Source organism: Ursus arctos, unplaced genomic scaffold (genome assembly GCF_023065955.2).
Source record: "Ursus arctos isolate Adak ecotype North America unplaced genomic scaffold, UrsArc2.0 scaffold_20, whole genome shotgun sequence".
Taxonomy (NCBI): Eukaryota; Metazoa; Chordata; class Mammalia; order Carnivora; family Ursidae; genus Ursus; species Ursus arctos.
Window position 1 is genome coordinate 5,922,525 of NW_026622875.1, and position 24,086 is coordinate 5,946,610.

The 24,086-nt window shown below is 42.7% G+C and overlaps 1 protein-coding gene and 1 non-coding gene across 9 annotated transcripts in view; one reads left to right on the forward strand and one right to left on the reverse strand.

The window, feature by feature from the left end:
- Positions 1 to 24,086, reverse strand: part of SCHIP1 (schwannomin interacting protein 1) — a 144,443-nt gene that overhangs the window by 35,554 nt on the left and 84,803 nt on the right. Inside the window, exon 1 of one of the 8 annotated variants that reach the window (XM_026497384.4) lies at positions 17,844 to 18,256. The exons of 4 other annotated variants lie outside the window; for them this stretch is intronic. In XM_026497384.4, the coding sequence (XP_026353169.1) occupies positions 17,844 to 17,873 (30 nt within the window). In that variant the 5' untranslated portion in view covers positions 17,874 to 18,256. Of the gene's footprint in view, positions 1 to 4,945; positions 5,452 to 17,843; positions 18,257 to 24,086 lie in introns of those variants that run through there. 3 more of the 8 variants (XM_057316104.1, XM_026497383.4, XM_057316103.1) reach the window with 3 other exon arrangements.
- On the forward strand, positions 11,244 to 11,362 carry LOC113254166 (5S ribosomal RNA). Its single transcript, XR_003315694.1, has one exon. It is a non-coding gene; the product is annotated as a 5S ribosomal RNA (ribosomal RNA).

Here is a 24,086-nt window from a genome sequence, read left to right on the forward strand (position 1 = left end):
CCAGACAGAAACTGCTGGGAGCATCTTGTTTTTGTTTTTTAAGATTTTATTCATTTATTTGCAGAGAGCTCACGCACGCATGAGCGGGAGGAGGGGCAGAAGGAGAAACACACTCCCCACTGAGCAGGGGCCAATGTAGGGCTTGGGTTCGATCCCAGCACTCTGGAGGCATGACCTGAGCTGAAGGCAGACGCTTCGCCGACTGAGCCACCCAGGCGCCCCTGCTGGGAGCATCTTGAGCTCTTTCTGGTTCTCATATGATTGGCTACAGAGACTACTTTTTAACACAGGGCAGTGTTGTCTGGGAACTCTTTCTAGCAGGTGACATTTCAGAAGTCTCTAAAATCACCAATGCTATTCAGTATCACAGTGAGAACACAACAGTTCAAAACACCCATTGCATGGTTATGAAACAGCCCAACCTCCATCAACTTCCAGGAAGCTGATTGTCCTCAATTTCCCCTGTCGGGGTGGACTTAGGATCTAGGAGAATCGGACACAGGCATGACCAGAAAGGAGGCAGGAAGTTCAGGGGATCTGGGGTCAAGAGGACCCAAGTTAACATCTTGAATCTGATGCCTACAGGTGCAAATTATAGAAACACTTTAAGCCTGTTTCTTTTCCTGAAAAAAGGGATAGTAATGCCTATCTTATAGGTTGTTTTAAGGATTAAATGAAATACTATTCAGAAAGGACCTGGCACAATGCCTGGCCCAGAGAGAAACTTATCCAATGGTAGCTGCTGTTAACATTAAAGGGAGGGGTAGGGTAAGCTGGTGAAAAGAGTTCAGAAATGGATAAAAGAGAGCCAGAAACTTCCAGAACCGGCAAATCTTTGAAGACAGAAAGTAGATTAATGGTTGTGGGGTAAGGGGGAACTAGGAGTAACTGCTAACGGGCACAGGGCTTCTTTTTTGGGGGTGATGAAAATGTTCTGGAATTAGCAGTGGTTTACACAACCTTAGGAATATACTAAAAATCATCAAAATGTACACTATGGAATGGTCAATTTTATGGTATATGAATTATATCTCCAAAAAATACCCCCCCACACACACAGGTAACTCACACACTATATACCTGGAAAATCTAGTTACCTGAAACAACCCATCTCCGACCAGGCTGCCTAACAGAGGTGTGCCCACAGGGTGATAGGATGGAAAGTACCCCGGACTAGGAGCCAAGAGGCTTCACATTCATAGCATCTGAGACCAACCAGGCCAATTCCTCCCTTGAAAGAAAAGGAGACCGTGGCCCAGAAAGCTGAAAAGATTGTCCCCAGGTGGCCGAGGTGAGGCTAGGCTCCAGGGCTCCGTAACTCAACAGAGTTCTTCAAGCGCATTCAGCCCTTACAGGCAGGAAGACGTGAGGGTTAATGGAGGTCGACGGCTGCTTTTCCTCTGTAATTGTGTGGGGAGGGCAGAGCTCTTGTCTGGAACGGCAGCTGGCATTCTGTGTTCCTGTTTATTGCAGTTTATCTCAAGCAGTCATTTCCATTCACCTTTTAAAAAAAACATGAGGCGCAGCTGTGGCTTCACTTTAAATATTGTTCCTTCCAGCCTTTTAATTTTTTCACGGGCTCCTCCCTAATCTTTCACCATAATTGGATGCACAGCACTAGAGACAGCACCTCGGAGAAACAAAGCGAGCAAGCTGGCTTTTCCATCCTCTGGCCACACACGGCCCTGTGCGCAGCCCCTTCTTCTGCAGGGAGTAGCCTGGGAGCAGACCCGCGCGTGTTTGCTCTGCTCTGGGACAAAGCAGCGGCCAGTTCTCTCTGTGAAATTCTCCTCGTTTCCTTGCTCGGTCTCCCTCAGTGTAAGCTGGATCTTACCCGGGTTCTGAGACGGCAAGCCTGCACGTTTCCCAGGTCCACACGGGACCCGAACATTCTTCTAGGCAGTGTCAATTCCCTGTCAGCTTATTTGCTGGTGCGTCTCTCCACGTGGACAGTAAGCTCCTCGAGGCAAAGCCCAGCCTCCCCTCTGCGATCCTGGCCTCACACGCAATGCCAGGGTCATGGAGGGGCTCTTTGGAGTGACGGCTGAGGAACGGGCACACGGATCCCATGCTGCATGCCACCGTGGTCCTGAGCACAGTCAGCTGTGCGGGTCTTTACCAGAAGGTGGGAGGTTGCTCAGAGCAAAGCAGGACAATAACGGACTGGACGTACACACCTGAGAATGTGCCATGGTGCAGGCTTTCTTCCCTATACACTAAGATCTGTTTCACTACGACTACTGAATAAACCGGAGGTCCCTAATGAAACATCTTTCTGTCCATCAGGACCCTCCCCCAAGGAATAGGAACAGACGTATACTCTTCCTTCCTTTGCCAAGGTGGGATCTAATTTAAGTCATCGGACAGTGACCTTTCCCCCAAAGGCTGTTTGCCTGACTTTAAAACAACCTTGTAAAATAATCCCTAGACACATGTGGCATTTATTAGTGTGACGGGTATAGGAAATTGTATCTAGGCAGGGGTATACCAATTTTCCAACTGTTTTTGACAACTGACCTCAAAGTGACATGAGGTAAAAGAAGAAATTACTAAAACTATTATATTTGGGCGCCTGGGTGGCTCAGTCGGTTAAGCCTCTGCCTTCAGCTCAGGTCACAATCTCAGGGTCCTGAGATCAAGTCCCTCATCAGGCTCCCTGCTCAGTGGGGAGTCTGCTTCTCCCTCTACCTCTCCCCCCTGCTCGTGATCGATCGATCTCTCTTTCTCAGATAAATAAAATCTTTTAAAAAATCTATTATATTTATATACATTTTATTTTAAAATATCTATTTGTTTATAGCTTTTATACATAAAATATATATTTATAGTAGTATATATGTATAATTTATGAATAGAATAGATATATATTAGAGGTATGGGTTCAAAAACATTTTACTGATGGATCCAATGTCAAAAGCCTGCAGACCAGTTTTATAGCATCTAATTTAATTTTCTACTCAGTCAACCAAACAGCAAGAACATTAGAGCAAAAAACATAGAAAAGAAAGATTTGAATTAGGAAAAGTGATTTTTATAGTAGGTAACTGCTTTCTCATTCTTTATATTTTAAAGAAAACATATGTCGCCGTGATTCACCAGAAATTCATGATGAAATTATCAAGGTTTTTTTTTTTTTTTTTTAGCATAATGAAGCCTTCAGAGTGACCAACATGTACATTAGCTTGAAAGTCCCTGGCTTAAGAAGAGTAGTTAAAAAGCTGACATGACAAGAGAACGGCTCTCATGTCTGGGGGCCAGAAAAATACGGATTGATCTCTGCAGATCCTACGCATCTAGCCGGTTCCGTCTAGTGGTCTTTTGTGCTCCCCTATTAGATACTGTTTCTCCTGCAATCACAGGAGGCATTCTCCTGCCTCGGTCAGATAAGGCACTGCACAATGCAACTCTGTTTCGTTGCTGATGACGTTTTAAAGCCACTGGAGCCTCGCGTGTTTGTCATTTTAGTCAGTGCTGTATCAGGTTGCCCGCGTATCATCGCTTGCTCATTCCGGGCATGTGGGCTCTCTCAGTTTCCAAGGAGGGAAAAACTACAGTGGTCATTACTCTGTTGTTAGTTACTGCAGTAGCCACGGTGTGTCCTTCATTTTTCCTAAGTGCAAACTGACCTACACTTTTCTACCTGGGAAAAGGTTTGAGCGTGAGCAGTCCTTTGGCACTGCAAACAGAGGCGGTCTGAGAACTGTGCGCTTGTCTTCAGGGCTGGGTAAGTGACCCACCCCGACGGCTGAGTGTCCTACGCCTCTTTGCATGCCCGCTTCTGGCAGGAGGGGACAGCTGAGAGGTGTCAGAGTTTCAGTATTCAGCACACTTATCACCTTGGATACTCGTTCCCTTCTTGGGGAGCACACGGGAAGAACAATGCACAGGGCAACATGGCAGGCCACTGAAACCTCTTTACACATGTAAGCTTTGGGTCCCGGAGAAAAGAGCATGAACTACTGTGAACTGCTCTAAGAAGTGAAGTACGTACTTAAACCATTCCCCACACTCAAACACAACTTAGTGTATAAAATGCCATATTTTACATTATTATACGTAAGAAACTATCATGATAGAACTTTCTATTTCTTGGGGGAAAAATATATACTTCTATATACTCTGGGGGAAAAAAGTTAATGACATATTTAATCAAATTAAAAATTGAGCAGTAAGTTTTGCTCTCCAAGGAGGTGGTATCAACTAGGATTTACCTCTGAAGGAAAAGAGGTCTTACTTTTCAGGTCCATGATGGAAGGACCTTTATTCTCCACACTGTGATGTGCTGTGACCTACACTTGACTTGTGGAAAATAATAAGGGGGAAAGGATGTAGTGTGGTTTAGCCTTCTGTGGACAGACAAGCATATACTTGTAGTTTAATTTCATGACCTCACCCATATAACTAAAGCTATTTTTACTTGGGCCTGTTATTACCGACAATTACCAGATAAAACATTCCAAAAATATATTTACTGTCTTTCAAAACAAATTAGCAGATACTATACCAATTTTTCAAACCCCCCCTTCTCTTAGTAAAACTATATTTTTCATTGCTAAAAAAAGTCAAACTTAAAAGACAGGTTAAGCATTCTAGTAATTATTTACTGCACGGGTAAACTATCAACAAATGTCAAAAATTTTAAAAATTATTCTTTTACATAAAAAGACTGTCTAGCAACTAAATGCATGATAGAGTTTTTTCAGTTTCAGAATAACAACATGTGTACTCCAGTGACTGTTATACTATATTAATGAATACAAGCTGGGGAAAGCAGAAAGAAGAACCCTCCCAACTTAGCCTCCACTTCTGTGCATTTAGCTTTCCTGAATATATTATGGCAATGGCTACCGAGTGTGGAATTTGGCCACTCCTCAAGGGTGTTCTTTCTCCCAGTTAGAAAAATGGTCCGATTGTTTACAAACAAAAGAGCTCTCCCCCGCCTTACCTTTTTATAATTCCCCTCCATATCCAATGGGGATTCTTGACTGATGATGTCATCCATTCCATCACTGTCCAAATTCATCCTTTAACTCTTTACAATTTCACTTAATAACCTCCCATGAATTCTGATAGGCTGCTGTGCCAGTTGCCCAGTACCCTGGTTACTGCTCATGCTGACATGGAGAGCCAGCTGCGAGTCTGTGCCTGGTTGTGTATGTCCTTGCCCCTGCTCTGTCCCAGAGACACCGCCCTGCCCGGCCTCCCTGCTCTGTCCTGAGCTCTGGCACGGGGGCAGCTGCTGTTTCTGAGGCTCGCTCTGCCCTGACACTCAGCTTGTTGAATGTCCAGCCTTCCCACCAGCTACTGTCCCCTTCCCCCGAGGGATCCCGCCTGGATTCCTCTTCCTAGCACCTTTCCTCCTCCCAATCAAGGGAAAGCTGATTTCACTCCCCCACTCCCCAGTTCAGGGCTGAGTGTGGATTGGAGCCCTGTGAGGAAACCAGCAACCTTATTCTGAACCAGGGTAGTGTGAGGGATAAAAATAGATGCAGAACCCCAGCCTCCCAGACTTCAGTAGTGAGTTTAAAAGCCGGGTATCCCATGACAAAATGAAAACAGTATAATTTAAAGGCTAACCTGTAAGACAGATGTTTGCCCCCGCCCCCCGCCTTTTTCCTATAACCAATCATTTCTTAAAATCAGATGTGAAAATCTCATCTTCTAGTAGTAGCCTGAGCACAAGGATAAAATTCATTTCCGACTCAGAGAAGGACCCCTCTGCCTCAGGATCAGTGCTTTGTTCTATCCATATAGGCAAGAGAAAAAGATCCATCAACTTTTCTTTAAAATCCAGTCAGTAGGGAAAAAAAACTCCAGCCAGTGGCGGGCTTTTTCACAAAAGAGAACGTTCCTTTCTGCTGCTCTCTTCACCCTTTTCCCATGGCTTTTGGTTTTTTACTGGCTTTACATACAGAGGAGAAGGCCCACAGCTGGAGGGTGTTTTGCCACAAGCAGCAGACAGACGGGAGCACACACAAGCACACACTCATCGTTACCAAATCACTACTACCATCAACTAAAAATACACGGCTATTTATTTTAAAAAATGTTACTGTTTGCAGGAGAAAGGGGCCAAAGAAGAATCCAAAGGCCAAGCCCCCATTTAACAAACCATCTTATACTCGAACATACTTGGACAGAAAGCAGCAAATGTCCTACTCGATACATTTTCCAGTATGAATTCCTGACCAACCTCAATGCTGTGAAGACCAGAGTTCTAAAGTAAAAACACCATTCAAGATAGCCTTGACACGCTCCCATTCAGTTGTCTCTTTCCACAAGTTAAAAAACAAAAAAAACCAAAACAACATTTCAATTTGTGGAAGGCTTGTGGCATAAATGTGTCTTAACGTACTTTACTGTGGCCCTACGTCTCTACGGCAGATAACGTCCTGTGCAGCCCCTGCCTCAAATCCAAATCCTGCCTTTAGCCCGCCCTCATCTCCCCAGCTCAGCTCTGACAGAACGACTCACACATTTGCCAGAGGGTATGATGACAAGTTGTATCTCAGAGGCCACACTCGCATTTGGGCAGGGCTTCTTCCCAGTAGAGCTCTCCCTTATCTTGCTCTCCTCCAGACCCCAGGACCCTCACTCTACACAAGGGTCCTACTATGTGCATGCAGAACCCCTTCCAGGCCTGGGAGGCAATGCTGGCCACCAAGTGTTGCCCCAGCATGGGCGTTCCCAACATTGACGAATGCTCCGAAGCTAAGGCTTTGGGTAGAAGTGTTTGACTTTCAAGGACCCTGGGTCTATTAAATCCCTGCCAAAGGACGTTAGTTAAGGGGAAGGAAGCACGCATCACATTATCCGACATATGTTAACATAGTAACAATAGCCACCCTTTGTGGAGGGCTCGCTTCCGTGCCAGGCACTTCACAGGTGCCTCTTATATATGTCTCTAGTCCTCACTGTAACCCTCTGGAGTAGATATTATTATCCACTGCACTTTAGAGCTGAGCGAGAGAGCATGGTGAGGTTAAGGAACTTGCCCAAGGCGTGGCAGCTTGCCAATGGTAAGGCCAGAAATGAAACCTGGGGCCTCCACTTCTGGGGCTCACAGTCTACACGGGGGTGCTAGACCACCCTCCACTGCTGGCCTCAGTAAGACACCACCGCACACGATACAATAATCAAGCATAGTTTTTAAAAATTAGAGCTCAGTGCAGAGAGAATTCTGGAAGCACAGAGAATATCACGTACGGAAATGTTTTCTACATCGCACATCTGGAACACCCAGCATCGATCACGGCTATCCCCTGACGATTAGGCTTCAAGAAATGAAATAAAAGCTCCTTCACTGCTGGTCATGACCTAACATGCTGTAGAGTGAATTTTCCTTTCTCATTTGCCATAGTGTTTTTAGCGCCACTGTGGCTTCTTTCCAACAGCTGTTACGGTGGCAAGCTTTTTTTCTAAGGGGGCAGGGATTTTGGCTTATCTGTCTTGCTTTCCCCACACCATCTAGACAACGTCTTACACACATTAAGCAGACAGTGAAAGCTGCTGAATAAATACACAAAGAGAGGAGAAATGTATGTGTTACTTAAAATGTTTCCTCTAAATGCTCCACAGTAGGAAACATTAATAGTTCACATTAGTGCTTTTCAACTGAAATCTTCTGTGGGAATCACGTATGTTCAAAAGGTGAAAATGGGTCTGGTTGGGTTGAAGGGGCGGGGCTACCACAGGTTCAAGAATTTCAATCTCTTGACTGGGTTAGCAGCCTAGCCCACTGAGCTATTTATAGTCAAGAGTTAGCACAAAGGAAATCATAAACATCTAGAGATTTACAAGACTGAGTAAAATACACAAAACTATAAGCCTAATTGCTAACATCTTTTAACTTTAATTTTAACCGGGTGGGTTTATATATATAGTTAAAATGACTTAACTCTCACTGTTAACTATATGTATTCAGGTTAATATATATACATTAATAATATATTGACCACATACATACATATATGTATATACACATACACTATTAATATATCATCTCTTGGAGAAGGGCACCTCAAAATCCAAGATGGAAATTTCCCAGGCCAAACAATAGCAACAAAGATCAGTACTAAGAAAGTACTAAAGACCATTCCCTTCCTCTAACCCCTATGCCTTTTATTGTCATAAGTGGTTCTCTAATAAGAACTACAAAGAGACAAGTGATAGAACATATCCCCCGAACTTGTGGGACTTCATCAAGATAAAAAGCTTCTGCACAGCCAAGAAACAGTCAAAAAAACAAGAGGCAGCCCACGGAATGGGAGAAGATATTTGCAAATGACACTACAGATAAAAGATTAATATCCAAGATCTACAAAGAACTTCTCAAACTCAATACACGGGAAACAAATAATCAAATCAAAAAATGGGCAGAAGATATGAACAGACACTTTTCCAATGAAGACATACAAATGGCTAACAGACACATGAAAAAATGTTTAAAATCATTAGCCATCAGGGAAATTCAAATCAAAACCACTTTGAGATACCACCTTACGCCAGTTAGAATGGCAAAAATTGACAAGGCAGGAAACAACAAATGTTGGAGAGGATGTGGAGAAAGGGGATCCCTCCTACACTGTTGGTGGGAATGCAAGTTGGTACAGCCACTGTGGGAAACAGTGTGGAGGTCCCTTAAAAAGTTAAAAATTGAGCTACCCTATGACCCAGCCATTGCACTACTGGGTATTTACCCCAAAGATACAGACGTAGTGAAGAGAAGGGCCATATGCACCCCAATGTTCATAGCAGCAATGTCCACAATAGCTAAATTGTGAAAGGAACCGAGACGCTCTTCAACAGATGACTGGATTAAGAAGACGTGGTCCATATATACAATGGAATATTACTCAGTCATCAGAAAGAACGATTTCTCAACATTTGCAGCAACATGGATGGGACTGGAGGAGATAATGCTAAGCGAAATAAGTCAAGAAGAGAAAGACAATTATCATATGGTTTCACTCATTTATGGAACATAAGAAGTAGGAAGATAGGTAGGAGAAGGAAGGGAAGAAGAAAGGAGGGGGTAAACAAAAGGGGGAATGAACCATGGGAGACTATGGACTCTGAGAAACAGACTGAGGGCTTCAGAGGGGAGGGGGGTGGAGAAATGGGATAGGCTGGTGATGGGTAGTAAGGAGGGCACGTATTGCATGGTGCCCTGGGTGTTACATGCAAGTAATGAATCATGGAACTTTACATCAAAAACTAGAGATGTACTGTATGGTGACTAACATAATAAAAAATTATTATAAAAAAATGAATAATTTCTAATTAAAAAAAAAAAAAGAACATATCCCCCGAAACACTGCTGCAAGAGCTTGTAGGGCGGCCCCCAGTGGAGAATTTCCTTTGTCCCTCCACCTAAAGGAGTGCTCAGCGCATAGACAGGTTGATAGCTTAGACCGTTTCCAGAAGGAGCTTTACCACTGCTATCTGAATGGCTTGTGTCATCTTGAGATATCTAACATTCTCCTACCACAGGGACTGATCTTTGATGTTGTCGAGAGTTTTGCTACTCAAAGTGTGTCCTTCCGACACAGCATTTGTATTACTGGGAGCTTACTGGAAATGCAAGCTCTCAGGTCCCACCCCAGACTTACTGAATCAGAAACTTCATTTTTAAAAGAGTCTAAGAATTCTGAATGCTCCTTACATTTCAGAAGCACAGCTTTAGACCTTGGAAAAAAGTTCATTATAAGCTATTATCCTCTTATTTCGGACCATACTGCCAGGCATGGCGGCAAGACCCTGACTTTAGAGGCTTGGGATCAACACTGTAATTGATTTTACTTCCAAGAGGTCCAAATGAGTAGAGGAAAGGAAAAAACAAACAAAAGACCACCCTGAAGACTTGAGCTGAGTATAGTGTTTGGTGGTTTTGCAGTAGCTATGCAGACAAAGGGATAACAGCCCCTCACGTCCTTCCTATAGATAATTTGCCCTGGTTCTTTCCTCTACTGCTGACCTCTCTAAAAATGAGCTGTGCTGACATAGCATGGGCCCAGATGCTACCACTTTCCTTTGGAAAATGTACACACAGACCCTCACAGTCCCTGAGCTTGAGAGGGCCTCTTCTTACCCCCCTGCCCTGAAATGTAAGGACTAGTACGGAGAGCTTCAGTTTCCTGTCAAGGCCATAATCTGAACTGTGAGACGCACTGGTCACGTGAGCTAATGCTTTTAAATGATCATTACCGGCCAGTGGTGGGAATGATCGACTCTGAAAACACTGACCGCGTTACTGGGAAATCACTTACGCACTGTCAAAAGATTTTCCTATTCATAAATGGAAACTCTAGTTCATCCTGATTAACCCTTCAGCATCCCACTGCTTTCCCTTCAGGCTTAACATCCAAATTCCATGTGCTTTACAAACTGATGTCTGATTTATAATCTCTTTTCACATAAACCATTTTTTTCTTCTGTGCAAAGTTTACCTAAATTTGCTTTGCTTTTCCATTAAGGTAGCTAGATAACCTATGAAAACACGCAGGCAATTTCCTTCCTTCCTTCCTTCCTTCCTTCCTTCCTTCCTTCCTTCCTTCCTTATGTATGTATGTATTTTAGGGAGAGAACGCATGTGTGCAAGTGGCGGAGGGGGAGGGGGAGAGGGAGAATCTCAAGCAGACTCCCCTCTGAGTGAGGAGCCCAACATGGGGCTCAGTCTCACAAGCCTGAGATCATGACCTGAGCCAAAATCAAGAGTCAGACGCTTCACTGACTGAGCCACTCAGGCACCCCCAAAGGCGATTTTTTTCTCCCGCAGGCAATTTTTAAATAGACTTTTGGGTGCAGGCTACAGAAAATTTCAATAATGGCACTGGGAGTGTGGGGTGGAGGAGGTGAAAGCGCTGGCAGCAGACGGAGTACCAGACATTTACCCATATCAAAGACGGAGGACATAAATCTTTCTGCCCAACTGAACACCTGAGGATAAGAAACACAACTGAGTCACTCTGACAGCCGCAGCACAGCTTCCCAGGGGGAGCAGTAGTAGTGCCCTCAGTACGTGTCTCTGTGTTCTTCGCATTCTTGCCCCACTAATGGCTCTCTTACGCTGATTGTCACAACCTCTCTGATGTTGCCTTCTGAATGCAAGTACTTTTGTCAAAGTACTCACTATTTCAGGAAGTTTGGAAGTTCCTGATGCTTCTATATACTGCATGGGGAAGAGTAACCATATCAAGATCTCAAATTTTCCCTTGGTATAGAAGATATTAAATAAAAAATAGGTCTATGGCCATACCACCCTGAATGTACCTGATCTCGTCTGATCTCGGAAGCTAAGCAGGGTCGGGCCTGGTGAGTACTTGGATGGGAGACCTCCTGGGAATAGCGGGTGCTGTAGGCTTGGGGTGTGTGGGTGGCTCAGTCAGTTAAGAGTCTGCCTTCAGCTCAGGTCATGATCCCAGGGTCCTGGGATGGAGTCCCACGTCAGGCTCCCTGCTTCTCCCTCTGCCTCTGTGTGCTCTCACTCTCTCTCTCAAATAAATAAATAAATAAATAAATAAATAAATAAACAAATCTTTAAAAAAATAAATAATAGGCTATGGCTCAACTGGGATATGGCTCTCTTAATGTTGAGCTTCTGCATGTGAAACTGTGATTAGTTACCCAAGATTGTGTGTGTGTGTGCCTGTGTGTGAATGGGGGGGTCTCTACTCTCTAGAAATCATCCATGCACTGATATTTACCATAGAGATGTTCCTATTTCCTTCCTATCCCTCGTTGCACCCCCTTTCCAAGAGTAAATACTAGATCTTCATCTTGGAAATGTGTTGCATATTTATTTCTTAAAATTACTTGCAGTCTGAATCATGGTGTTTGAAGCCCCAAGTGCTACTTTAAATAGGAATGATGTGTTGTACTAAATTTCTATTTCAGACCAGGCCCATAATGAAACCCTGTTGAAACGATTTTTTTTCATCTGCGTGCTTATCACTGTGTTCCTTTTGTGGTAAAACATATAAATTAGATTTTCAGATATCTTGGCTAAAAACAAGTACAGATGAATTTACATCCAGAATTATTTTCTTAATTAAATTAAGGTGATGCATGTGTTAGCTCCTCTTCAGAAAAACACAATTATACATCAACCAGGCACAGTAATGAAGATGAAGTATTCTTCAACACTATTAACCATGGGAAAACTTTTTTCCAATTAAAAAAATCTATAGACTAAGACAGAACATTATTTCATTGAACTTATGTTTAAAATCCTGTATGGTGCTCAGTGGGTTAAGGGTCTGCCTTTGGCTCAGATCATGATCCCAGGGTCCCGGGATCGAGCTCCCATCAGGAGTCTACTTCTCCCTCTCCTTCTGCCTGCCACTCCCGCTGCTTGTGCTCTCTCTCTATCAAATAAATAAATAAAATCTTAAAAAAAAAAACAAACCTGTATCAGTGCACTAAAATGCTTTCAAATTCCCTTTTCTAGTTGGGTCAATATATTTTTCTTCCCAGCTATGGAAGAAACCAGGCTTAAACTGGGCAGAATCTTAAATGAACTCAAATTTGATATCTTGTTTTCTCGTTCACAGGAAGAAGGGACTGGGAAATGAGCTCTCACTTGGCCTGATGTCAATAGGGATAGAATATATTTCCTTTCCTTTTTAACTATTAAATAACCCACTAGAATCTTGGCATGTTTACTACTTTCTCCAGCAAGAATTTAAAAAATATCTTGATGTACTACTTAAATTGATATACTCCCTAATTTTATTGTTTGAGATCAATACAGGGCATCTTTTATCTTATGTGCTGGGTATGACACTTCAATTGGACTGAAATGTTTTGCCCAAGAAAAAGTTCATGTTTCAAGAGGCAGTAAAACGACTGCTTTATATGGTAAAAAGATTCATCGAAACTTTGCAAAATTCGATATATTAAGAAAGACAGCTTGGGGATGAGCACTTGCCTCAACCAACCACAGGTATTTTGAAAAAGTGCTTGGGGACAAACCATGCGGTTCGCCTTGGGAAAATTCTCTGGGTACAGGAGAAATAGGCACAGAGGTACGTTCTTAATGCACTGTCTCTGGGAAGGCTGGGATGTCTGTCTCTCTCTCTTTCTTAAAATTTTTTATTCTTTGCACTACATCTCCCTTTTTGGCACATGGGATGTTTGAAATGCTGGGAACTGTCCGAGAGGTCCACAAGCCAGATACAAGGAGTACTGTGGTCAGCTTTACCAATCCCCTGTTACCGTGCACAGATCTGAGCTTCCCTCTAGTGTCACGATGGGTGACCCTGATCCTGGGGACTCAGCACAGAACCAGAAGTGGAAAATGCAATTCAATCCAACAGACATTTATTGAACACACATGTACAGTAGGGAAGTAAAACAAGGTCCTTCGTTTCAAGAAGTCTGTTGTCTGGTGGGGGAGACAGGCTTATATGTCACCAGCTATAAATGGGTTCTGTTAGAAACAAAAACAAAGTGCACCGAGAAGGAGGAATTTTGAGTGCGGGAAGAGAGGGGAAGTTTCCCAAAGGAAGTGGCATGTGAACCTCGAAAGCTGCCTCGACCTGCAATAGGGTAGAAGCAGAGGGTGTGTGGGTGGGAGCCACTCTAGGCCGAGGTACCACAGCAAAGCAAGGAACTGATGGCAATATGGGGGCAGGAGAGCAGGGATTAGAGGGAGGACTGTTTCTGCCCGGGGTTCAGATCAGAGTTAGCCCTTGAGCCACGCAAAGGGGTCTGGAATGTATCCTAAGGAAAATGGGGAACATTAAAGATTTCTACTGTGCTTCCTCAAGACCAGGTGTGTGTTTGAAGAAGCGTCTCCTTATGAATTCCCAAGGGAGGAAAGAGATGAGAGTCATTCACATACCATTTTCCTTTTTTTCTTTCAAGTCTCCATTCCCACAGTGGCTAAGAATGTGAGGGTGTGATCTCTATCTGAGGTCATAGGGGAATTTAAGCGATGGAAAGAAAGGGATGAAAGCATGTCATTGTTTTTATACACACACTAATCCCAAAAACCAATTGCAGGGAAAGAGGAGAAAATATTGAGGAGCTTTTAAGCAAAATGGACCCTTTGACCTAAACTTGTGCTTTCAAGTTAACAATATTTCAAAGCTTGCTCTCAGAGACCATTTAGAAGAATTTGGCCTCTTGAAGGCTGCCAGGCCTGAAGCTGCTGTGGGCAAGGTTCTTTCCTGAAGAGATTGGCTTCCTCCCAAGACTGGAAAATGGAGGTCGACAGCTCTATCTTTTACCACGGCTACAACTGAGAATGACAACACATGCCTCAGTAACGTCTCAGCTAATGCAACTCCTGTGAGGGAGAAGTACACGAGGGTGATGACAACGTGAGAACCTTTCAAAACGAAGCCGCCGTAAAAAGCCCTGCCTGAGAATTTCTCTCTGAGCACCCCTCCTTGGGCTCACTTGTTCGAAGCCCAGTGCATCCAAACAATTCACACCGAGCTTTGCAAGCTCTTGGTAGCAAAGAAACTCTCTTTTTAAAATAATCATCTACTTGGAAAAGCAGTGAATCAATTATGCATCCATACCTTAGCAACAGATAACCGGGAAACGAAGTGATACGTGGTTTTCCCGGGCGCTCTACCATCTTCACTGGGCCCCTCCTATGCATCAGAAGAAGGAGGCTCTTAATTCACGGTAACTGACTTATTCATGCAGAAAGGCGGCCTCGGGCAGGAACCACGCCAGGGTGTTAACTAGGGAAAATCCCATTTCAGAGATGAGAAAACTAACAAGAAACAAAGGGATATTCTGACCCACAGACAATGAAAACTGTGCAGGTTAATGGTGTATGTGGGGGGGGGGGGGGAGGGAGGACAGAGGAAGACGGAAAGTCATCCCAGGGGCTATGGAAATATAAGAAACCACGATGCTACAGGATGTTTACAATGCCTTTTTTCTTAGTCAATTGTATACATAGTAGGCCTATCCATCCATATTACCTGAGGGTTTGTTCTAAGCACTGGGAAAGCAGATGGATATAAATATAAACACCCCTGCCCTCATGGAGTTTACATAAAGCAAGGGAGACAGAAAATAGACAAATACGTAAAATATGTGTCTGACAGATGGTGATGGAGGCCAGGTATAAAAGTAAATTAGGGGAGTGTAACAGACACACTGGGGTAGAACTGGGGAGTTGGAAATTGACAGTTAAGTCCAGAGAAGGCCTCCCCAAGAGGTGACGTTTCAGTAAAGACCTGAAGGAAGTGAGAGTTACTGACAGGAAAAATACAGGATGCCAAGTTAAATTTGAATTTCAGATAAACGGAGAATGATTTTTTAGTATAAACATGTTCCAAACACTGCAGATTATTTGCTAAATTTGGCTACCTTACATGGGAGTACCTGAGGGAAGCACACACCAGCAGAAGGGACAGCAAGTTCAAGGCCAGGCTGGCATAGTGGGAGGCGAGTGAAAGGAAACGGAAATGTGGAAAGTCCCAGAGGAATCAGGGGTGAGTTGATGCAAGGCCTTCAGGGCCAGGGACCTGAGAGGATATGGGCTTTTACTCTGAGGAGGAGAATTTTGAGATGAGTGACATGCTTTGACTTAGGTTTTAACAGATCATTCTGGATACTGTGTTGAAAATGAGACTACAGTGGGGGGGCGGGAGGAGGGTAAGAGCAGGACCAGTTAGGAGGCCATTATGCTCTGATGATGATGATGATAATGATAGTAATAATAATATACACCCAGACATATGCACCAAAACGTGCATATAATTTTGGGGGAATGGTCCCTAGAACTCCATTCACGGACTCTCCATTAAGAAACCTTGGTATACATTTATGGGAGGAAAGGAATCAGTCCTACAAATAAATTCTACTTACTCACTAAAAATGCTACCCTAAGGAATTTGCTTTAATCACTATATTTTCATCCTTAAAAACAAATAAATAAACTTTCATCCAAAAAAGGGCAAGTTTCTGAAAACCATCCTACTGTTGATATCACCAGTGACTATGACAACATCAAGCCAAGGACTTAGAGAAACTGCCCATTCTGAATCCAGTCACGTGCAGCACCAGGTGGGTTCTAAACCTAAGGTTTCTAAGTAGATTAAGACTTGGCTTCACGGTTAATGCTTTTGTTTTTCCTGATTTATGAATAAAGGGAGGGTGTTTCAAACATACACACGAAGGTGGTTCTACTCCAAAACCCCAGGGAGATACAGGATCTACTGACTATGATTATCTGCCTAATACACTTAATTTTATTGTGAAAGTAAGCAATAAATATTTCAAAACTATTAAACACACAATGACAGTGTTATATGTTTGTAGTTCATGAAAAATAAAATCAATTTGTCTCCTTTCAGAAGCAGTCAGCTAACAAAATCCCTTCTCCTCAGATGAAATTGCTGATATCTGACTAATTTTTGACCTATAAAACCAGTGACTTCATGACCAACTTATTGAAAAGGTATAGGGAATAATCTTATAGTAGTTTGCCTTTCAGAAGTTAATTACATAGCTGCTCTGAAAAGAAAGTAGAAAAATTATTTTAATTTTACAGTAATTTAGTCACCTTGAGCCACGCCATAAATAGGTTAGGCTCTGCACAGATGTTTGACATTCCCCATTCTCAAACTCTGTATCGTGTATAAAGGAAGTTTTGGTTTTTCCTCAGCATCTTCCCTTTCTCATGGGAAGAATTCCTGTGAAGCGCAAATCTCAATATTTAGGATCTCTGGACCTAGATGTACTATGAAATGAAGATACAATAAAACAAGCCTGTAATTACAGAATTCCCACCCTGAAGCAGAGAGAAGTGGATAAATATATTTCATAGGCGCACTTTACTTAGCTGACAAACCACTGTCTTGAGCCTTGTGCAATGTACAATTCTGCCTGCATACGTTTACCTCTGGGAAATCTGACCTAATGAGAAACACCTGCTTGTCTCAGGTAACCCACCTCACACAAGGAAGAGGCATTGTTAAGTTAAAGAATTGGTCTCTTAGAGCTTCTGAACTCGGTCAGCCGAGTAATCCCCCAATAGTAACCATCCTGGACTTGGATTAGCCATGCCTGCTGCTGCAAAGAGCAATTACCCTGAGAACATTCTCGTTGTCTGCTTACAACGAGGACGCTTTCAATCTTGCCTCCACAGTCCAAGTTGCAGGAAGGAGTTATTAACACTCTAGAACTGGCCTTTTGAAATCGTTTAAGTGTTTAATTCAAAACTCCACATAGCAAATTAGCACAAAGATGAACATGTAATACTAAAAAATTTTCCATGGGGAGTTTTTTATGCATGTCAGCACCTTAATTCTTATTTACCAACCACCGAAAACAACATGCTAGTAAAAATAAGTTTGGAAAGACATACAAGTGCAACTTTAAACATCAAGTGCATGCTGGCCGATTTTTGAAAATTTCTCAGCTCATCAATTACACTTCTTATTTACATAACTCCCTTAAAGGCAATCCTAAAAACTGGATGTAGAACAACTCACATCCTATGCAATGAGCAAAAATCGTATTTTGCAATGTTACCCGAGTGGATTCTGACCAGGTTTTTCCCTCTGTGAAGCCCCTTAAATTCAATTACAGTTTACAGCAGTTCCTCTTATTTGCACAGACATAGAGAATGTGCAAAGCACACATCACCTCAGTGGATTTCACAATATGCTTTAAGGGCCAAGAAAGCAGTGTTTTCTGCCCCATTACTCCCCCAGAAAACCTAATTACAATTCAGATACTGTATGCGAGGAAGGCCAGGAGTGGAGGATGGCAAAATCCCTTGAAAATCCGGAAAGAGGCAACCTGCTGCTTTGGAAGAGGAAGGCCTCCTTTCCCAAAGGATTCCGGCCTCACAATCAGGCTCTAAATCTTACCTGATACGAACAGTTCTCCTGATGTACCATCTCAGTGCATCCTAGGGCCCAGACCCCAAAGCAGGAGGGCTCCGCGAGGCTGCAGAGGCAAAGCGCGGAGCATCCACTGGCGGCGAGAACGCCCTGGGAAGGCAGGGGCTCCCCGCAGATTAAAATGGATGCTGTTTCGCTGATCAACCTGCGCAGTGGCCCTGCCCGCGCCGGGAAGCGCGCAGCGAGCCGAGCCGCTCTCCTCGGAAACCAGCAGTGAGGCTCGCAAACATGGAGCTAGGACGGGGCTGGGGGAGGGGGCGCGCTCATCGCTGGCACAATCAGCCAATTATATTATAGGCACAAAGAAAAGGATCAGTCTGGGGCTGGTGTGACCTTCTGGTGCTTTACGAAGGCAGTTAACCGATGTGGAAACATTCTAGTCCTCATTAAAGGGAAAAAGGCCAGCGAGGGAGAGGGAGAGAGACAGACACAGATCAATGTTGCAGTTGAACATGTCTAACCTCCGGCATCATCCTTCCAGCCCACAGATGCTGCTTGCATGGTGCTTATAAAAAAGAGGCCTCAAGGATCATTTCAGAACTTTAAACATGCGAAAGGAAAAACAATCCGTTCTGAATGTGGACACTGAAGGGATGTTTCCCGTGTTGAGTTTTTAAAGTGTTTGTCAACTTTATAACTAAAAGGAGGGTCTTCGTTCCTTAAAAGGGTGTTATTTTGTAATGCTTTTGATTCCCCCCTTCTTCTGGCTTTTAGCTGTCTTTTAAGTCACACAGAAATCGAATGAAATAATTATTCCTAAAATTTTTCTAGGGAGGGAGCTTATTAAGGTATTGAAGTCAGTATAATTTGTTCATGTCATGAAAATGAAACTAAATTGCAAGGTTTTCTGAAAGTAAGGTTATCTATACATATAATCCAATGCCAGGACTTGAATATGTAGACACCCCACCCAATAAAGGACATACTATCCTAGAGACAGACCATTTTGCCTAAGAGCCCATAATGGAAAGAATTCTGGATTTGCAGATAGTACTTAAAGGAAATACATGTTTCTGGGGGGGGAAAAGGGGGACGATTTCTGAAATGTTTCACAGGGTCATTCTGGGGTTTTAGGATACATAGAAAGAAACAACCAGCTCTGTAAATTCTTGAAGCTAATTTAATGACAGAAAATTCAGAAAATAAACACAATAAAATAAAATTTCCTTATCTATATTGCTCAGTTGCCATAGGCAATTTGTTTTGTTGTTTCTTAATAAAATGGCCCTGAGCACAAAAATGATACTCAATAAACACTCGACTGAATTTAAACCACCAAATTAAAAAAAATTCAATAGGGATATTATTCTTAATTAATTTTTACCTATCTATCTATCCACCTCCTCAAAATCTCTTGCTATTAACCACACAGTCTTTATTATGCTACCGACAGAGAAAAACAAGTACTTTATGCCTGAGGAATGAAATCCACATGTTTGACAAGTTTTCGCATCAAGCCCTATGTTAAGGAATGGTGGGAATTTGCGTTAGGAATATACGGTGATGTATTAATAATTTTGTAACAACTCCTCTGTTGCTTGGAAAGAGAAAAGCCTATTTTTAGAAATATTCTTCATTTTTGCGATTGAGATTCAAACAGGAGAGAAGTTTGCTACCTGAGTCCCACTCCAGGGACACACTCACATGCATGGCTTCAGCTTCCCAGTTAGGGGAGTGAAGAAGTGGCAGGGAAGGCCCCCCGGAAGATCTCACAGGTTCAGATTTCCACACCAGGTTCCCCGGGTCCCAACGAAAAGTACTCTGGAGATGTAGCCTGCAGAAGCTCACAGCCCTTCTCTGTGGAATACAGGAGAAAGACAGGCCGTGGGACTGCAGGACTCTTAAGCCTGTTCACTGGCGGGTGGTACAATGAAAGCTTGATGAATGAAGCAGAAACATGAGCTAGATCCTGAGTCAAATGTAGGATGAAGAAAAGAGGAAAGAAACTTTTCAGGGAAAGGAAACAATATTCAATATTCCTCAACCCAAACCCCATCCTTCTCCATTGAGTCATCCACACAGGACAGAGGCAGAGACTTCTGTGTGGAGTGCCTTGCTATACAACCCCCTACAAGAAGGTTCTGGAATCGTAAGTATGTGTAAGGAAAAGTAGGCCCTAGTAAAAGTTCCTTTTGCAAGGTAGCAAATAAAATGAAGTGAAAACCCTATACCTAATACAGAAAGCGTGCCCCAACTTTCCAAGACAGAACAGCTTTAACTTCAAAGGCTGTTAAAACTTGACTCAAGTTACTGCTTTGACAATCTATGACCTAAAGACTCAGGAACATGCTTTCAAGCTGTAAAGGCCTAAAAAGCTGCTTCCTGGACTCTGTTCTCTTCTGAAAACTAAAGGCTCTGGGATAGATTACATAAGTTCCTAAAAACATTTATCATGTGTTGTTTAAAAAAAAAAAAGTCTAAACATGATCCCACTCTTCACAGTTGCTCTTCCATAAATAGTGGAAGTGACTCAGAGGTGGCTCTGGGGAGAACAGATTTCTGACAATTGTATCCCAAATCCTGTCAAAAAACCCTCTCGAGTGGTATAAACAAGCTTAAAAAAAAGGTAATATATCAAGCAAGCTTCCCTTTAGAGTCATTCATTGGAAAGGACTTTGTGTTACAATTTAAATTATGATTTGCTAGTACAAAAAACTTTAAACAGAAACCAGCTGTTCCAAGAACATTTAAGCTAGAATAACTTACCAAACTACAGTAACATTTGTTATTTTTGGACCAAAAAATATTGGCGAACTATTTAAGTATGGTCTATGTACTGTAGAGATTCTTTTTTCTTCTTAGGTCCACACAACTTTCTTCCCATAAAAAGTATTGGGTTTCAGATTTAGATAGGACTTCAAAAGATACACTGTTATTTTCCAGATCTGGAAACTGAGGCCTAAGAAAGTTGTGACATGCCCAAGAATATAAATCTTCCTCTCCTCGAACATCAATAACAAGGCATCAAAGTACGAAAAAAAAAAAAAAGCCACAACTCCAGATTTTCTAGGTTCATATCTTGTGAATGTGTTCTTATTAAACAATGCTAAATGGAGGGCCACTAGATTTGGAGAAATAAACCCCTTTGACTGAGCCAATGTAGCCTGGCCTCGAAATCAACATCTATCATAAAGTAAGCAGTTGCAGTATGCTTCTACCTAAATCTGAATCAAAGTTATGCTTAAAAGGAAGAAAAATTAGAGCATTTCTTGATTAAGCTGTTTTTCTGCCACCGAGCAAACTATGCTGTCTGTAAATCCAGAAAAGTATTTTTTTCAATTGTGGCAGTTAATAGCAATAGAATGGAGATTAGTGATAAAAAGTCACATCTCTAAGTCATGTGAGCATACAGTTTCAAAGTGAATTATTGGGATTAGGGACCAACTCGGAGGGGGCATGGGGAACTTTCTGGCACAAGCTATGGGATTTGATAGGGCTTGGCTTATGCAGGTGTGCACATTTGCCAAAACTCATTGGATATTACATTTGAAATTTGTACATTTCGCCATATGCAAAATTTACCTGAAAAGAATAAAAAAGATCTGGTGAACAAATTCTGAACTGTAGTGAATGGTAGGCAGGCATTTGAAAAGCATCAAATAAATGAGATGAATTGATGGACAGATAGAGGAGATCATCGTTTGATGGGAAGCTTTAATGAAGCAAGTTTAGTCACTTTAATTGCAGAATCTGGATGGGGCATAAATGCATATTCACCTAAGAACGGTCCAGTTTGAAAATGTTCATAATGAAATTTTAGGAAACAACGAAGTTATGGGGGTGGGGAAGATGAACAAGGAAGTCATTGTCTTGAGCATTGTTTTAAAGTTTTAAGATTTTCCTTAGGAATTTTGGAAAAGCAGGTAGACATTTTTTAAAGTGTTCAGCTGTGCTTCTTTTGGGGCAACGGAAGGAAAGGAATTATGAGAAAAATCAATCCTGGCCACATTAGGGCAACTAGGTCCTTGAAGGACCTACCAAAGAATATAATCAGTGTCACTGAGACAATAAACCTTAGAAAATGGCTTTATAATTTACATAGTACTGTCCCGACATTTCCCTCAATTCTTACAACCCTGTAGTTGAAACAGATTCCTGTTATGTGCCATGTGAAGAAGTGTTTCTGTCCTCAAGGAGTTTGGAAAGAGAAATAAGGCAGTATATAAATGATTGGATATAATGACAAATGATTTGTGCCTGCAAAGAGATTTTCTTGTTTGCTCACTAGGAATTCTGGAGACGAGGAGAACTCTCAGCTAGGGTACAACAGAAGACTGCAATAATCTTGTTCATTTGGCTGTTCACTTCTTGAATACCTATCTTTTCTATTTCTAGCTTAACATAAATTTACTTAGGACCTGGATCTTGGTTGGTTTCTTCAGTGCTAATATCCCCAGCATTTGAAATAGTACCTGGCATATAAAGGGCTCTCAATAAATATTTTTAACTAAATGTATAAATGACCATGACCTTCAGAACGTCACCCCATCTATCTTGGGCCTCAGTTTCCTCTTCTATCCACTGAGGATGTTAATTCCTTGTTTATTGGATTGCTGACTGGATGAAATGAGAAAAACATGTAAAACTCTGAGGTCTTAGGTGCTCAGGAGAGGAACAGAAATGGATTTTCCCCCCCTCTCCTAACTAAAGGCAATGCAACAGGTCAAGAACAAAGGGAAGGCTGAACGATGGAGGTGATAGTGGGGATGGAAAGGAAAAGACAGAGGGACTCATTGCATGAGACACTGTGAAACCTGAACGGATGCATCCAGCCAGTGCTCTGACGCGACGAGTGAACACGACAGGGAGTCATGAGGCTTTCCGACCACTGTTGGAGTAGAGCTGGTGCCGTACAAGGCAACAGGGAAGTCAAAAGGAGGAACTGATTCTGGGGGATTGGACTGCAGTAATTAGTTCTTTTATTTATTCCCATAAAGTTCTGAGTTGAAGGTGCAGGAGGCAACGGGGGCTCAAGAGACAAGTCAGATCAACAGATAGAATTGGGTTTTTGTTTGTTGGTTGGTTGGTTGGTTGGTTGGTTTGTGTGTTTTTTTGCAGGGAGAGGATAGTTGAAGCTGTAGAAAATTAGATGAAGGGAGAGACTGTAGAGAAAGAACAAGTAAGAAATAAAGACATCCCTATGGTAAGCACAATAATGAGTATATCCATGTCCTAATCCCCACCTGGGGAGACGGGAGATTATCCTGGTTACCTAGATGGGCCCAGTGTCATCACAAGGGTCCTTAAGGTAAAAGGAGGAAGCCAAAGAGGAAGGAACAAAGGGATGGTAGTGTGAGAAAGGTTTGGCCCAGTGTTGTTTGCTTTGAGGACAAAGGAAGAGCTCACGAACCAAGGAGTGTGGGAGGCCTCTAGAAGAGGAAAGGCAGGGAAACGGATTCTCCCACTAGAGCCTCCAGAAGGAGCACAGTCCTGCTGACATGTTGATATTAGCCCAGGAAGACTCCTTACAAACGTCTGACCTCCAGAACTACAACAGAATTATTTGTATTGACCTAAGTCACTATGTTGGGGTAAATTTTTATAGCAGCAATAGGAAATTAATACTAATCTTGGGTGAAAGCATGCATTTAGAGGGTAAGAGGAAGCACAGGGAATGTGGTTAACAGGGTGAGAGGAAAATGAAAACCAATGTAGTGAGGGGATGATGGGGGCTGCTGGCAGAGCTCAACTGCTTCAGATGCTTTTCTGCAGAGAAGCAGACAAGACTAGTAGAGTGGAAGGTAAACACAACCAAGAGCCATTAGTTCTATTAGGAAGTCATGGGTCCCTCTTGAGAGAATAATCTCAGTAGTAGTGTGCTGGGGTGGAAGCCAGGTTATAAGCGGTTGAGAAGTTGAAGGACTGAGTAGAAAAGCAGTTTGTAAGGAAGTCTGTTGATGAATCGGAGCATTAGGGTTGTAGGCTGGAGTGCATAGTGAAATCAGAGGGGCTGTGGTTGTGGCTGATTTTTAAGATAAGGGAGACCCAAACATATATGTGTTCAGCAGGGAAGGAGCTAGTGAGAAGGGAGAAACTGAAGACAATGGGTGAAAAATAACCAAAAGGGCCAGGTCCTGGAGTTAGACCAGGAGCACATGATGGGTCTTCATTCAGCCGCGGACCTGAAGATATGACGAGCAAAGTTATGAGGCAGTGTTGAGTAAGGAGGAGGTCATGGTGGAAATGGAGAAAGATGCAGGAGCACCGGTG